Consider the following 18,428-nt stretch of genomic DNA (forward strand, 5'->3'; position numbering starts at 1 on the left):
TGTGTGTGTATAAATTGCACTTGTAGGTCCTGCTGCATTTCCTTAGAGCATCCCTTCTGCGCATACAAATTGGTTTTAGTTATTAATGGTGTGTATAATTAAGCGGGTTGCCTTTTGTTCTCCCAAACTTTGTCTGCAGTTTGTTAGAATGTTTCTTAATAATTTGTGAAAAGCATCCTTTAATGCAGAAAGGATGAAATAAGTTGGGGAAAAAGAGTTGCAAATTTTCCAAATAATTGAAAACAAGAAATAAAACTTTTGTACAAGGATAATAAAACTTTTAAATTATGCCTGTTGTTAGTAATTTATATGCTAAGCATAGGCCAAGTTGTTAAAAGTAAATTACAGTTTTAAAAGTGCACTTAAAAAGCATTATACTATGTATAATTGAGAAATTAACATTTTCACCAGCTTATTTTTTTTCTAAATCAGTCAAATCCTTTAGAGATCATTAATTTTCTTCGTAGATTTTCCTGCCCTCAAAAAGGTACATTTCCCGCTGTTTAATTTTTAAGAAAAAGTAAGCCAACAGCGGAAAAGCCTTACTTGTTTGTCTATCAATCAGAGTTCCGACCTAACAAATTTATATTTCCTCAATTGATACCCGAAACCTTTTTTTGTTCTCATTACAAATGCAGGAGCCACAAAAGAAAAACCCAGAAAAACAAGAATTTCTTCCGGTTAGCCAGGAAGTAGAAAACAAATTGGTTTTGTGGGCTGGCTTTCCACGATATTTTGTTATCATTTGAATTTATTTCTATTTGTGTTTACGCATCTGACGCCTTCATAAACTTTGATTTCCAGCTCATTCCTCTTTTCATTTGGACACTAAATGGTAAACAAATGTTGCCAAAGCAACTTTTAATTGAATGTATACAAGGACTCTCTTGTTCGTCGGAGGCTCTGATAAAATATTAATAAATTTTCTATAGATGGGGCGAAACTTTTGTGTCAGTGGAACTTTTCTAATTTATTTTCCATATGCGTCTCCCTGCCTTGTGTTAATACATATTATATAATACTTGATATTTTTCTTTGGGCCTGCCCTGCCCTTGCGCTGCGCTTTTCTTTCCCGCACCTCGGGAATTTTCGGGAGGACTCTTTGTTCTAAGACCGGCTCAGGATGTGGCGGCCAATGTAAGCAAAACTCTTGGGGGAAAACTCTGGGAAAAGTTTACCAGCAGCAGCAGCAGCAAAGCAGCCGTTTTTCCCCAGAGGCGGGGGTGTGTGGTAACAAAAAAAGGGGACGAAAAGCGGATGCGGAAGGCACTGCTTACCTAGATGGTTCCTCGTGGGTACCAACACCACTGGTGTTGACTGTTGCGGCTGAACAGGAAGCCTGGCTCCAAAAGGAATGTTTTCTCGGCCTTGGCCCTTGGTGTTTCATTTAGGCGAAAATCTGATTAAGTTTGGAAAAGCATGAGAAGAGTGCTGACTAAAAATGGACATGTTCTTGGTAACTAATATAGTTAACTCTTGAAAATGTTTGCTTTCCCAGTTTAATTTTCATTATAATACCAGCTTTATTATATATGCAATTACCTTAACACTTCGCCTTGGCTTTTATACTTATTATAAATTCCCCTGGCATTATCTTCTTCCCTCAACCGGGCCATAATCGTTACGATCTCATCTCAAAGACGACACCTAACAATTCACATTTAGCATTTTTCAGCACTCAACGTGAGTGAAAGTCAAGTGTTTCAGCAAGAACTCGGGGGCCCCAAAACAATTTCGTTAAATGGAATTTCCCCTAATGAACATTTTTCTGTTGCCTTTTTCTGTGAGCGCGCTGCTTGATTTTTTATGCGTGGTCGTGTCGCTGGATAATTGAGCTGAAGCTCAGGACTAAGACAGGCGAAGGGTTAAGGATGTGGAAAAGGGTTTTATGGGTCAGCCGCAGGAACCGCACGCAAACGTGGCTCAGTAATAAGAAAACGACCAAGGAGATTTATTTTCCACTGCTCCTGGAAAAAAGGAAAGGATAAAAATTAAAATGCCAGCCGGAGCATGGAAATAAATCTGATGTTTGCCTGGGAAGGTGGGGGAAAGGAATTAAAAGGATACTTAGGAATTATTCCAGAGAACAATCTGCAAATACAAGATGCTGGCATCAGTTTCCGTTTCCGGTTTCTAAATTTGATTTTTAATGGAGAGAATCTCTATTTCCGGTTCCTTTAAACCATTTTAATTGAGTTTTTTGCAAAGAAATATCCATTAATCCCTTTTGCCTTTACCTTCGATAAAAAAAATGCACCATATATCATGATTTATGTCAAAGGACACCCATTTCTGTGGGGGAAACCATTCGCTTATTTATGGATCACACATCTTGAGCTTAACCCAAAGTCAAGCCACAAGCACGTTTCAATTCCATTTCTTCCCCCATCCACTCGACCGACCGCCACAAATACCAAAAACCGAAGCAATTTCATAAATTTTAATCCTTTTTTATTGCCCAGGTAGTGGCAGGAGCAGCAGCAGCAGCACCAAGTAGACAAGAAAGAAGCTCAGGGAGCGCGGAAAATGGAAAGTGAAATACACAAAACTCATTTCCGCAGCACGTGCGACGGGGCTTTGGAAAAAGGGGTGCCAAAAAGAGACACTCGGCTGCACTGAAAAGAGAATGAAAAGCTGTGCTTAACCTCTCAGGAAAATTTACATAGAGAGAAAATTAATAGGAGACGAGAAGCGAGTGTGGGACGAGTAAGGAGTAAGATATGAGTAGGAAGTATAATACGAGTAACGAGTATAGGATCTTTAAGTCAAGAAACTTTTCTAGAATTCCTTTTAAAGCTAAGAAAAATTGTTTATTTAAAGACTTAAAAATAAATAAGTCAGAATACAGAATGACATATGGTTTTTACCTACTTTCACTCACATATCTCACTGATATTGGTCAAAGACCACCTAAAACTATGATACAAAATCAGTAGGACCCTCTATTTTTCAGAGTGTACCATTGCTATCATGAAACTAACTGCATGACCACGACAACAATTGCCGGGGAAAAGGGACAAGGAGCAGAGGAGGAGCTGAGGAGGACCTGTGCCTGCGGAGCTCTCACGGCTGCTCACTAATTACTTTGCCACCTTCGGCGCATTATGAGATGGCGAGTACTCACCCGCCCGACAGAGAGCGTCGCACTTAGTGTCAAGCATATGCCCCAGGCTCCCTCTCTCTCGCTCGCCTGCGGTTAACTATCTTCCTCCTCTGTCTAAGCAACGTCCTTCTGAATCTGTCCCTGCCTCTGAGATGGGAATCCTTTGCTCGTTTCCATTTAAATATGTCGAAAAAAGGGAAAAGCGGTGTGAAGGAATGCTAAAATCTACACACAGACTCAAAAAACGAATGAAACGATGTGTGTGTGCTCATGTGTTTGTGTGTTTTCCTGGCGTTGAAATGTGCTGTCAGAGCGAAAGAGATAGGTGTAATAGCAGGATTTGAACACTGAACATAAATTAATCATACGCCATGGTGGCCCGAAAATAATAAGCATTAAAATAATGAACTAAATTATATAAATGATAAAGTATTAATATTTTTCGAACATTTAGGATATAATCTGCATTAATAATCGGGAAATTTTCTCTGATTATCCTATTTATTTGTATTTAAAATACTTATCATAAGATCTATAAATTATAGTTCCGACATGTTTTTGTAGTTTTGCAGGATATTTTCATTTAAGTCTGAAGCTTAAAACACATTGAAGGAGTCATTTTCGACCCTACAGACCATATATATTCTTGATCAGCACAAAAATTTGGCTGAGTTATTAAATTTGAAAAACTTTGACTTAACCAAAAAATTAGCTTATAAAAATATCGATTTAATATACAACTTCAGCTTCTCAAAGTTAAGTTAAGTTTAGTTCTTGTTTTTTGTAACTTTAAAATACTTTTAAGTTATTTTCTGTCTGCATGAAAATTACTTTCTCACTATCTCAGTAAATTTATGCATATCTAAGCAGGCTTTCTGGCAGTGAAGCTGAGTTGGAGGATTTTGAGTTATATAGAATATAGAATAGAAATAAAAAGAGAGTGTCCCACACAAAAGGGAAACTCGAATGTTGTTTTTTTTATTTTCCCTGTTGTCCTTAAGTGCAATTTGATGAATGGCAAAAGCGAGGACAACGAAAGGTGAAGTACTTTTTTTTATTCTTTGTATTGTGAGCAGAAAAGATGAAGGAATGAATGATGGCAGATTGAAGAGAATCCGAGCCCAAAGCAATTCTCTGAGCAATTATAAGTCTCTGCCCCCCACTTCAGTAACTCACCACCCCCTCGTTGCAACTCAACTAACAAAACATGTTCATTCAACAATCAACAACATTCCATATGTTGCATGCCACACAAACTAGCACAGAACTTGGTCCCCTTCAGAGCACTTCACGCCAACAGTGAAGCTAATAATATGGAAACTTTATGATGAATTTAATTAGATTTGGCAATGGGGTTTTTAATCTATAAAAATTGTAGTTTTATGATTGATAATTATAGTTAATAAATATTTTTACTTGCCAAATGCAAAGATCATAATTATTTATTGGCCGTAAAAGTTTGTGATGAAAAGAGTCAGTGAATATATTTATTTTACATTATACTTTTAGATATATTAGCTATAGTTTTGTTATTACAAAGGGAAATCTATGAAAAGTGATTAAATTAAGCTACAGATCAGATTTATTTACAAAACCAAGAGCTAGTTAAAAGAGCAAATTAACTTATGCTTAAATATTAAATATTCTTAGAGAGTCTCGACTGTATTAAACACTCCACCACACACCCTTCTCTTAGACACTTGCTTACAACTTTGAACTTTCGACATTCAATTCCGACCAAGTGTGTGTGTGCGAGTGTGTGTTTTGTGTGTGTGTTGGAGGGGGGTTGGGGTCTTCCTCTACATGCAAATTGAAATTGTTTGCCTTGTCTGAGTGTGTGAACCGAATTGAACCTTGGCCAATGTTGCTGCCACCAGATGTATGTAGTTGCTTCTAATTGTTGTTGTTGATGTTACCGATGTCGACACGTAATATAAATTCTGAACAATTTTTGGGGACAGACAGACACCTTCCCCTCTGTTTCATGTTTAATTTTCAAATATTTACAGCAACTATAAATGTGAAACAGCAAACAGCAACAACGACACTTCGTTTATATAAAACCCTGTCTACATATTTTATTTTTTTTTAAACACTTAGAGAAAGGTTTTGTATTGAATTTATTACAAAATTACACATCATTTTATATAGTTATTTGTTTGACATAAATTGAAATGCTTTAAAAGAATTGCTATAACAAGAAAGGAAACTAACTTCCGCCAAAGTTTATAAACCCCCCCTTGTATATCAATTTTGCTATGACAAATTTTTCGACTTTTATATATAACACATTTATGGGTAAAAACAATAAAGTAATGCCTGCTTTTATTTTATTCCCCGTTGTGCATTTTCCTCTATTTTTAACGATCGTTTGTATGGCAGCTATATGATATAGTAGTCCGATTTTCATTAAATCTTACACAACATTTTAGATTTATATATTATGTATAATTAATTAATAATTAAAATATTATACATAAAACTTGATAAAAATATGTTGAAAACTGGAAAAGTTATAATATTTTTTCTTAAAATTACCCGTTCTTTCCTATAGCAGCTATATATATGTAAATATATAGTCCACCGATTCACCTTGTTCCGATTTATATACTAGTAAAATTATATAGAAGAATAACTCCATAGTTTCATTAAAATAGCTTAAATTTGTCCCAAAATAAATCTCGCACATCTGTACATATGATTCCCAACTGGTTCTAACCTCCCCGGAACGAAGTGACTGCTGCCAGCCAAGTCTCGGATACATGTTGTGCTACAAAAGTTGCAAGTCATTGCTTATTAGTGTTCAAAGTTAGTAACTGATTATACATAATTACTGCTCATAGATACTTAGTGATCATAGTTACTTACTGGTCATAGAAACTTACTGTTCAGAGTTACTTAATGTTCATAATTACTTAGTGGTCATAGCTAATTAGCTATCAGTAATTACTGATCTTAGTTAATTACTGATCATAGTTTTATAAATCGTCCGATTGTTCCTATGGCAGCTATATATATGTAAATATATAGTCCACCCATTCACCTTGTTCCGATTTATATACTAGTAAAATTATATAGAAGTATAACTCCATAGTTTTAAAGCTTGCTCTTAAATTTGTTCCGAAACAAATCTCGCACATCTGTGCATATGATTCCCAACTGGTTCTCACATCCCCGGAACGAAGTGACTGCTGCCAGCCAAGTCTCGGATATGTGTTGTGTTACAAAAGTTGCAAGTCATTGTTTATTAGTGTTCAAAGTTAGTAACTGGTCATACATACTTAGTGCTCATAGAAACTTAGTGATCATAATTACTTACTGGTCATAGATACTTACTGTTCAGAGTTACTTAATGTTCATAGCTATTTACTGGTCATAGCTAATTACTAATCATAGTTAATTACTGATCATAGTTCTATAAATCGTCCAATTATTCCTATGTCAGCTATATATATGTATATACATATATGGTCCACCGATTCGGCATGATCCGATTTATATACTAGTAAAATTATATCGCAGAAATACTCCATGGTTTCATTAAAATAGCTTAATTTTGTTCCAAAATAAATCTCGCACATCTGTCCATATGATTCCCAACTGGTTCTCACATCCCCGGAACGAAGTGACTGCCAGCCAAGTCTCGGATATGTGTTGTGTTACAAAAGTTGCAAGTCATTGTTTATTAGTGTTCAAAAACAGTAACTGATCATACTTACTGGTCATAGATACTACCCAGCAGGGGTATAAATATTGGCAACTAAATAATTATTTTTGAAGTGGCTTTAGTATCGCTCGCGTTTACTTAAAATGTTAATGGTATTTGTATTACAATTTCATTTAATGAATGGCTAAACATAATTTGAAAATCTTTAGAAAAGTGTTTCAAATAGAACTTTACCACGAAATAAAATATTTAACTATATAGTCCAAAGAGAATATTTGAAATATATTATTAATATATTAAAATTTGGTTTTTAAAATCTTTTGAAACTTTTATTCAACAACTAAATTTTTTATTGTGAACTTTGCAATCTACCATATTTTTTTTAGAACACCGCAGCTGTGGTTGCCTCATGAACTTTTACTAACTAAAATGTCCCACCAAAATGACATTTAATTGTTGCAAAAAATAACATTTTTTCCATTTTTATTTTATTTTTTTTGTGGGGCTTTGGGTAGTGGGTTGCTAATGACACTTGTCGCGTGTGCAGATTTTATGTTTCTGCTCCTGCTGTTGCTGCTTTTTACTCTGAATTTCCCTGCATTTCATTCCATTTTGTGTGTTGTGTGTTTCGCGTCTCCGTTGCACATTTCCATATTTAATTGCGCATCTTGATAAGAGTGGCTCCCCCGTTTCCCCGCTGTCCACCGCTTTTCCTCGCTTTTCTACAACAACGTTTTGCTGTTGACATTTTCAATGCGAAATTATGCGACACGGCAACTCTTTTCCTCCTGGTTTCCACTTGTCCCGGGTTCGCGTTTCTTTGTTATTCATTAGCTGTGCCGTCGCTGTTGACCTCAATTTTTATTGCCTGCCACGTTTTTAATGTCGCGTGTCGCAGTGTTTTATTTTATTGTTAATTCTTGTACTCTTTTTCCTTTATTTCTATGCCTTAGTTTTGGCCTTTTTTTATATATTTTTAGCACTTGTGCAACAGGTTGTTGAACTTTAGTTTCAGCAAAAGTTTATTCTTGGGTTTAAAGTGGCTTTAAAAAAATAATTGAGACATTTGAGTTAAATGAGCATTACGTGGGAGGATAAAAATTATACTTTTCATTATTTAAATTTAATTTTTGGGTATATATTGTACCTTCTAAGCTTCTGAATTCTTAGTAAATTAATGCGACAAGTACTTTATAGTTCCCTGAATAGTTTTCCCTTTTCCGAGATCTCTAAAAAACATTCCTTGTAATCTTTATTTCCCTATTAAAGTTATCATATTAAATGTGATGGTAAAATTACAAATTGCATAATAGACAGCTTTTCCCTTAACCCCACACACACACACACAATGAACCCGCCCCTTTGCCACACCGAAGGCAACTTTATGACTCTGTTGTCAAAATGTTTATCTAACACTTGAGAAGCGCTGTCCATAAAATGATAGAAAAAAAACGCATTAAGTGAGCAAATAAACTTTTATTGAGATAGAATTCTCGTTACTAAAACAGATGTGCCCCAGCTTTCTGCCCCTCCATGGACGGGGGTCAACACGCTCACAATGAACAAATAGCAAAGGAACGATCGTAACGAGTTTGGGGTTAGGAGGGTTATAAAGGGTAGGTTGCTTTACTCATATATATAGTTATATATATAGAGAGAAGGAGGAGAGCCAACGCCTGCAGCCTGACAATTGTATTATAATTATTTTATCATGAGCAAAGGGAAAAGCAAAATGAGAAATGTTAGCTATTAGTGTTGGGTAAAACCAATGAAAAATACTTGTAAGTGGTCAATACCCTATAAAGTGTTTTAAAATTATTTAAAATCTATACTAAATATCAAGTAATATAATTTAGAACTTTCAAATTCCTAGGCAGAGTTTTTTATTTTTACTTAAACAAATTAATTTAGTCATGATAATTAGAACTGCAGAAATTAAGCTATAATTTACTAATGAAAAGTATACCGTACTGCCACTTGAAAGTAAAAACCAGCCAGTCGAGAGTTTTTCCCTCCCCTTTTGGAGCTTTCCAACATGCCCGCGAAAGTGGCCACTGAGTAGCGGGTAGCATAAAAGGAAAATTGCTTAATTTATGTGTCATTTATCTAAATGGAGCAGCAGAGCAAAAGCAATGAAAGCAAAAAATATATATATAAAAAAGAAAACACACACACTCAGAGAGAGAACAGAACCCACTGACAACCGCTCTGTCTCCCTGTATTATTTTTATAAAGCTCCGCGATAAGCAACTGTCGGGGTTGGACTCTTGTGTCAGCGCAACTGTGGTGCCAGCAGAGTAATTAAAAAATCTTGAACTCAACTCTAGTTGTTTTTCATTTTTCTTTTTTTTTTTTTGCTGGCGACAATAATCGCCGGTCAGCGAGGGAAACAGAGAGACAGAACTGGGAGGGAACATGCGATTAAAATTTTAAACGACAGTTGACAGTTTCATCATCAGCATGTGTGTACAAGAGTTTTACATAGATATGGGCCCTGAGATACCAGATAGCAGAAGGGTTAATGTCGACAGGAACTGGCGAGCAGGTGAAATGTCACATGAGATTGACTTCAAGGCGGAAACTAAAAAGCAGAAAGAGTGCAGAGGAGACAGAATGAGGGTACAACATGTAATGGTTTCCTTTGATGCAGTCGGAGCTTAGTTGAGTGAACTTAAATATATTTAAATACAGAAAAATATACATTAAATATATTTCAATTCATATATAATTATTGAATTCATTTTATATATTTTGTTGAGGAATACTGATAACTTGACAGAATTTAGTGCCTTCAAATATTGACCGTAATTATCACACTCTTCTCTCTTTAACATTATTTGGTAAATTCATTTATCAAACATTCTGTCATCTTTTATTTAAATTGGGCTTACTTCGCACCTTTTATTTTTAGTTTATTATTTACTTAACCATTTCCACATTTGTTAAATTTCAAGATAAACCAACCATCAAATCGGAAATCCAAGAATATCAAGAATATAAATGATTTATAGTGTCGAAAATGACTCCTTCGATGTTTTTTAAACTTCTGACTTAAAAGAGAATACCGTTCAAGGGTATTAATATATATGAACAAAAATAAATAAATCATACGCCATGGTGGCCGCAGCATAAAAATATTATATTAAAAACAAGAAAGGAAGCTAACTTCGGCTTGCCGAAGTTTAAAATTCCATCACTAGGAATTAATTCAATATAAATTATATATATTTATGGTTAAAAATAATAATGTACTGCCTGCTATTATTTCATTCCCTCTTGTGCATTTTTCTCTAATCTTAACGATCGTTTGTATGGCAGCTAAATGATATACTCGTCCGATTTTCATTAAATCTTACACAAAATTTTAGATAAATATATTATGTCTATATATCAAATTTGATGAGAATCTGTTAAAAAGAGGAAAAGTTATAATATTTTTTCTTAAAATTATCCGATCGTTCCTATCGCAGCTAAATATATGTAAATATATAGTCCACCGATTCGGCATGATTCGATTTATATACTAGTAAAATTATATAGAAGAATAACTACATAGGCTCATTAAAATAGCTTAAATTTGTTCCAAAATAAATCTCGCACATCTGTGGATATGATTCCCAACTGGTTCTCACCTCCCCGGAACGAAGTGACTGCTGCCGGCCAAGTCTCGGATATGTGTTGTGTTACAAAAGTTGCAAGTCATTGTTTATTAGTGTTCAAAGTTAGTAACTGATCATACATACTTACTGCTCATAGATACTTAGTGCTCATAGTTACTTAATGTTCATTGTTACTTGCTGGTCATAGATAATTACAGATCATAGTTATTTATTGATTATAGTTACATGATGTTCATTGATACTTGCTTATCATAGTTACTTACTGACTTTAGTTAATTACTGATCATAGTTCTATAAATCGGCCGATTGTTCCTATCACAGCTATATATATGTAAATATATAGTCCACCGATTTGGCATGATTCGATTTATATACTAGTAAAATTATATACAAGAATAACTACATAGGCTCATTAAAATAGCTTAAATTTGTTCCAAAATAAATCTCGCACATCTGTACATATGATTCCCAACTGGTTCAAACATCCCCGTAACGAAGTGACTGCTTTCAGCCAAGTCTCGGATACGTGTTGTGTTACAAAAGTTGCAAGTCATTGTTTATTAGTGTTCAAAAATAGTAACTGATCATACATACTTACTGCTCATAGATACTAAGTGATCATAGTTACTTAATGTTCATAGTTACTTACTTTTCAGAGTTACTTAATGTTCATAGTTACTTATTGGTCATAGCTAAATAGCTATAAGTTATTAGTGATCATAGTTAATTACTGATCATAGTTCTATAAATCGTCCGATTGTTCCTATTTCAGCTAAATATATGTAAATATATAGTCCACCGATTCGGCATGATTCGATTTATATACTAGTAAAATTATATATAAGAATAACTACATAGTTTCATTCAAATAGCTTAAATTTGTTCCAAAATAAATCTCGCACATCTGTACATATGATTCCCAACTGGTTCTCACCTCCCCGGAACGAAGTGACTTCTGCCGGCCAAGTCTCGGATATGTGTTGTGTTACAAAAGTTGCAAGTCATTGTTTATTAGTGTTCAAAGTTAGTAACTGATCGTACATACTTACTGCTCATAAATTCTTAGTAATCTTAGTTACTTACTGGTTATAGATACTTACTATTCAGAGTTAATTACTGCTCATAGTTACTTATTGTTCATATTTATTAAAAAAATTTGTCAGAAAAGAGAAACAATTCCCATTGGGACAAATCTCATCAAACATGTATAAATCCTAGCAAATTCTGTATTTAGTTTTGCATGAAATATTATGTTATTTTTTTTCTTTAAGCTTTATTAAACAATACCTTTTCTCAGTCTTTGTCGATTTTGGCTTTATTTGTTTAGTTGTTTAACTTAAAGAGTTAACTCTACCTACACAAAGACTTCTCTTTGTTACCGCACCAACTTGCAGTGCAGTGCCTGAAATTCCTGTATTTACCAAGCAGATTAACACCTTTTGCCAGTGGACAATGGCCCCAACCGATTCCAAATGGAATTACCGAAGCCAGAACAAAAGGCAGCAAATGCGGCCTCCGTTGGCCTCATAATCAAATGCAATGTGGCATTGGCTAAAAATGGAATTCTGCTGTCTGCACTTCATCAAGCGAAGAATAAGGCAAACGCTGGAGGAGAAGGGGAAGCCCTGAATGACTGACTGACAGCTGAAAAAGTCACCTCACAGTCCCCTGTCCCCTGCTCCCCTGCTCCCCTGTCCCCCAACAGAACTCGTTTCTCTCAGTGCAACATGCATTCCTCATGCCATACAAAACAATTGACATGCATTGTTGCTTTTGCTGTTGCTGTTGGGATGCTGCTGCTGCTGCTGGATCTCGGATCTCCTGGTTCCTGGCAGCCTCTCAACTGCAGAGCCTCGGAAATTGTCACAGCAACTTGTGCCGCTTGCAGTTTTCCAAAATGAAGGCGAAATAAGTGAAAAAATATATACAAAACTGGTTTTCGTGGTGGCACACACAGAAAGAACTTTTAAGAAGCATAAGGAAGTGTTTACCTTTTCAACAAATATTGTAACTATTTTTAATATAAGAAAACTTAGATACGAGTTAAAAGGGATACTTAGAGATCAAAATCTGATTTGCAGACACCTCTTTCAGTGGAAAATGTCCTATATTATAAGGACCGCATTATTCAGAACTCATTTTTATATATCTTCTACAATTTATAGTAATTTCCAGAAACTAACTAGAACATTTGTATCTTCTTTTAGAAATTGTTATATTCAATAGTATAGTTTTCCCCCTTAATATTTTCTCTCTGTACAAGTTTTCGCAATAAGGACACGAATAGAACTGGTTCTGGTGCCTGGGCCCTGCTCTTCATTTATCAATACTCGATCGGAGACCGAAAGTCCGGTTTCCCTGCCTCCTCCATGTGCATTTCATTTGATTTCTTTCCATTCGGACTGCAAACCATTCTCAGGCTGAGATATATAAATTAAGATCCATATCGGAAGGGAAACTGGAACTGCGATTGGTAAAGAAAGAAGCCAACGGCAGGTGGCATTTCGTATCGGTTTCTTGGATGGATATGTAGATATATTTTCCTGGATATGATTCCAGACCCAGAATTGTGATTTATATTCGAATAGTGTTAAACGTGGGCTTAACTTGTTTCTGGGGTTTTTCTTTCTTTCGGTTCAAAAACTTTCAATGGATTGGAATTTTTCTTTTAGAATTCTCCTTCTCGAAGGAAGTTGGCCCGCTGACTGCCCGCTGTTATTTATTGTATTCGTTTACCGGCATTTATTTTTTTCCTGGCTCTCAGCTCGCTTAATTTGCCTCTGTCTATCTCGGTCTAGCTTCTTTTAAACCCGGCCTCTTGGGTTGTCAGCATGACATGACTTTTATGGTATAAAGTTATATTTCAGGCTCCCCAATCGTAGATAACTTCAAAGGCAGGCGATTTGTAAAGGCGCCATCTGGCGTTGGGAATGCGAATTCAATGGCTATAAATGTCGGGCCATCGGTGGGTTAAGGATTTATGCTCAAGTTTCGAGCATAAAAACTGCACTATAATGCCGCCAGTTGGGTTAAGCACTCTGAAGCACGGAATAAGTATAGGATGATGGAGAATTGATAATGGAATATTTATAAGGTGATTTAAATAATAAAAACATTATACATTTATTGAATTGGAATGCGTGGAAGATAATTAGTTTAATTTTAAGGATTAAAAAGAAAAATCTTTATTTATTTTGCCATAAAGTAACCTAAAACACTTTCCAAAAATACAGCTATAAAACTCTTAAAAATACATTTTAAAAAACTCCAAATTCTCTATATTTTAGACTACTTTTCCCCTAAAAAAATTAAATTAAAAGTATTTAAAACTCAGTTAGGAATAGCAACTTGTCCTGTGGATCGATATTTATTGGTATTTTTTAATATGACAAATTTTTCGACAAATCAAATTTTGCAAAACTCATAACTCAGCCAAAATTATTAAATTAAATTCGGAAAGCTGTTCTGCGCTGGTTTTTACAAGGTTAACAAATCTGCATACTTAGTTTAACATTTAAAAAATTTTCAATTTTTTGCCAATTTTAATGATGTAACCCCTTATCGTTTTTTCAATTTTTAGCCAAATTTTTCAAAAAAATTTTTTCGTCCGAAGTAATCTAGATCGACGCAGTTTTTTGTGCTGATCAAGAATATATATGGTTTATGGGGTCGGAAATGACTCCTTCGATGTGTTTTAAGCTTCGACTGTAATGAGAATAGAATTTAAATGTGAGACAAAAAAATAAATCATACGCCATGGTTGCCGCAGCATTAAATTATTTTATTAAAAACAAAAATGGAAGCTAACTTTGGCACGCCGAAGTTTTAAATTCGATCACTAGGGAATACTTCAATATAAATTATATATATATTTATGTTAAAAAACAATAAAGTAGTGCCTGCTTTTATGATATAGTAGTCCGATTTTCTTAAATTTTTATACAACATTCTAGATTAATATATAATGGCTATATATCAATTTTGATGAAAATCTTTTGGAAACTGGAAAATATAATATTATATTTTTTCTTAAAATTGTCAGATCTTTCCTATGGCAGCTATATACTTATATGTACATATGTATGTATGTAGTCTACCGATTCGCTATGATCAGACTTATAGACTAGTAAAATTATATATAAGAATAACTCCATAGTTTCATTAAAATAGCTTAAATTTGTTCAAAAAAAAAACTCGCACATCTGTGGATATGATTCCCAATTGGTTCTAACATCCCCGGAACGAAGTGACTGCTGCCAGCCAAGTCTCGGATATGTGTTGTGTTACAAAAGTTGCAAGTCATTGTTTATTAGTGTTCAAAGTTAGGAACTGATCATACATACTTACTGCTCATAGATACTTAGTGATAATAGTTACTTACTGGTCATAGATTCTTACTGTTCAGAGTTACTTAATGTTCATAGTTACTAACTGGTCATAGCTAATTCGTTATCAGTAATTACTGATCATAGTTTTATAAATCGTCCGATTGTTCCTATGGCAGCTATATATATGTATATATATAGTCCACCGATTCGGCATGCTCCGACTTATATACTAGTAAAATTATGTAGAAGAATAACTGAATAGTTTTATAGCTTTCTCTTCAATTTGTTCCAAAACAACTCTCGCACATCTGTGGATATGATTCCCAATTGGTTCTAACATCCCCGGAACGAAGTGACTGCTTCCAGCCAAGTCGCGGATATGTGTTGTGTTACAAAAGTTGCAAGTCATTGTTTATTAGTGTTCAAAGTTAGTAACTGATCATACATACATACTTACTGGTCATAGATACTTAATGATTATAGTTACTTACTGGTCATAGATACCTTCTGTTCAGAGTTACTTAATGTTCATATTTACTTATTGGTCATAGCTAAATAGCTATAAGTTATTAGTGATCATAGTTAATTACTGATCATAGTTCTAGAAATCGTCCGATTGTTCCTATGGCAGCTATATATATGTATATATATAGTCCACCGATTCGGCATGATTCGATTTATATACTAGTAAAATTATATAGAAGAATAACTCCATAGTTTTATAGCTTTCTCTTCAATTTGTTCCAATATAAATCTCGCAAATCTGTGGATATGATTCCCAACTGGTTCTCACCTCCCCGGAACGAAGTGACTGCTTCCAGCCAAGTCTCGGATATGTGTTGTGTTACAAAAGTTGCAAGTCATTGTTTATTAGTGTTCAAAGTTAGAAACTGATCATATATACTTAGTGGTCCGGAGTATGTTTTGCTATGCTGATCAGGAATATACATGGTTTTTAGGGTCGGTAATGACTTGTTAAAATTTTTTTTAATCTTCTTTAAAATACATATCTTTAAAAATTCCTACTACTTCCCTCTTAAAAATAAAACTCAAACAAAAGAGAAATCAAGCGCATTAATTGAAAGTATTTGAAACTCATTGAAGCATGTCAAATTGTCCTGTGGCAACAGCCTGGAAAAGCGCGACAAGTTGCCACAGAGTGAAAAAAACCAAAATTAACATGTTACCTAAGGAGGAGAAAAATATATATATCCAACGAGGGGCTAATCGATAATTTATGAGCGGAAATATGGCACGCCGAACGAATGATGGATTCATTAGGGGTATGAGAAATCAAAGGCGGGGGCGACTGCGGGACCGGAGACTAGGGACAGGTGTGAGTTGGAATATAGTAACATGTTTATAAATAACGCTAATGAGCAGCGAGCAGATCGGCAGGAACTAGGAGGGAGGAGGCACCTTCTCCTCATAAAATGCTTAAACAAGCGGCGCGGCACATTGACTTTGAACTGAAGAAGGGCTGTGACGGTGGTGTTGCTTATCAACGCTGCCGTTTCGAGGCTATCGTTGTGTAAATATTTACTCTGAAAGAGGTACATGAAATGGTAAAATTAAACAATGTTTATCTCCCGTTACGGTTTGCCCTGTTTTATTTTGCCTCCCTGTAATCAACAAACATTCTTCACGTTTTCATATATTCCCTGCAATTGTTGACATTTTCCTAAGGTTCACCTGAAAATTTGCTAAAAAGAAAGAGACACAAATGATGTTGGTTGAAAATATTTATTATTCAATAAGAGCACATTAAAGTAAAACATTTATCTTAAATGTAAAAAAAAAAAATTTAACATGAAATGAGCTTATAAACTTTGCTAAAAATAAATCCTATGTATAGTTAACTTTATTTAATCAAAACCATTTTCCCTCTCTTATCCTTTTAGGCGACATCCTGTCTGGAGTTTGCTTTGTGGGCCAACTGGACACCCATTCGCTGGGCGCCTTCCTCATCCTGCCGCTGTGCATCTATCTCTCGATCGGAGCTCTCTTCCTACTCGCCGGATTCATCTCGCTTTTCCGCATCCGGACTGTGATGAAGACGGATGGCAAAAGGACGGACAAGTTGGAGCGCCTAATGCTAAGGATTGGCTTCTTCTCCGGTTTGTTCATCCTGCCCGCCGTGGGATTGTTGGGCTGTCTGTTCTACGAGTATTATAACTTTGATGAGTGGATGATTCAGTGGCATAGAGATATATGCAAACCATTTTCCATACCTTGTCCGGCGGCAAGGGCACCGGGATCGGCAGAGGCCCGACCCATCTTCCAGATCTTCATGGTCAAGTACCTCTGCTCCATGCTGGTGGGGGTCACGTCCAGCGTGTGGCTGTACTCCAGCAAGACGATGGTCAGCTGGCGGAATTTCGTGGAGCGGCTGCAGGGCAAGGAGCCCCGGACACGGGCGCAGGCGTATGTCTAGTATGAGACGGGTCCGGCCAAGTCCGCGCCCATAACCCCCGATCCTGATCCGGAGGCGGCCAACGAGAGTTACTTAGAGTTTAGCACATAAACCATAGAGACCACACCATACACACTCTCACCCAAAACAAACCCCAAAAGCAGTCGTAGTTCTTAGTGGCTTTGTATAAAGTTTGTACTCTTTGTTTTTCCTCAAAGAAAGAAAGAGAAAAAGACCGGAAGAAAATCAAAAGTTGACCCTAGGCTATTGTTTAAACCTTGAGATATAATTATTAGTTGATACGGAAGCAAGCTTGTTGAACCAAAACTATGCATATAAGTTGAGACTCTAGCCGTAAGTCATTTACTTTCGTCGTATACGAACTAGTATCACCTTCGACCATCCATCAGTTTTATTGTTTGACGCGACTCGTATGTTAGGTTCTGATTTTTTGAAAGCTTTAAATGTGCCCTAAAATTAATGGATATAGAGTGTAGCGTAGATATTACGATTACGATTACATGAGCGTTAGGCAGTAAACAGGACGTCACAGGACACAGTTCACTTCCCACAAGAAAACACAACTAGAATTGCTTAACTGCAGCTATGTATATGTATAAACGAGAAAAGGAAACCATAAACTATTTAAATGTATTATGTAGCAATAAATGTCCTCCATGTGCTAAACTTAATGCAAATACGATTATTATAATTATAACTGTAACTCTTAACTGTAACTGTAATTCTAACTGTAATTGTATATTTGTTGAACTAATTAATTCTAAACGCGTTTGGAAATAATTTGTAATTCAATTTTTTAAATGACGTTGTAGTCATAGCACCTAAGTGAACAAAAGCAAAGCAAACAAAAAAAAAAACTATATGCAAAAATTTTGTTGCCACTTTATGGAAATTTTTTCCCTCACCCCACCTCTGTCTCTCCACCCTCCTCACTAAATAATAGTTAAAGAGTTGAAACTGCCATTTAAATATTTGTAGACACGTGAAAAATCACCGAAGAACTGTTGAGCATTTGTTTTCAGCGCATTTAATTGAGTCCTCGAATTAAATTGGCCCCAGTAATATACACATGTGAAATTAATGTCCAAGCCAGATTTGTGTAGCATTTAAGCCGATGGGAATGCATATTAATTATATAGCAACTATTGATAGTCGGTGTAACATAGCGAGTGCCCCGCGGCAAGCGAAACAATTATATAAGTGTATAAATTCAGCGTAAAACATTAAGAGCTTCAATGGAAGCATCCACACACTCACACACACGACTCACAACAAA

At 35.5% G+C, this 18,428-nt stretch overlaps 1 protein-coding gene across 2 annotated transcripts in view; it reads left to right on the top strand.

Moving 5' to 3' along the window:
- fz (frizzled class receptor) overlaps positions 1-18,217 on the top strand; it is a 134,042-nt gene extending 115,825 nt beyond the window's left edge. For both annotated transcript variants that reach the window (XM_086829814.1, XM_020954087.2), the window contains exon 5: positions 16,620-18,217. In XM_086829814.1, coding sequence (XP_086685940.1) covers positions 16,620-17,152 — 533 coding nt within the window. In that variant the 3' untranslated portion in view covers positions 17,153-18,217. The remainder of the gene's footprint in view (positions 1-16,619) is intronic.
- Positions 18,218-18,428: the final 211 nt, after the last annotated feature.

This window comes from Drosophila serrata, unplaced genomic scaffold, assembly GCF_035046125.1.
Source record: "Drosophila serrata isolate PLE 108 unplaced genomic scaffold, ASM3504612v1 contig_217, whole genome shotgun sequence".
Taxonomy (NCBI): domain Eukaryota; kingdom Metazoa; phylum Arthropoda; class Insecta; order Diptera; family Drosophilidae; genus Drosophila; species Drosophila serrata.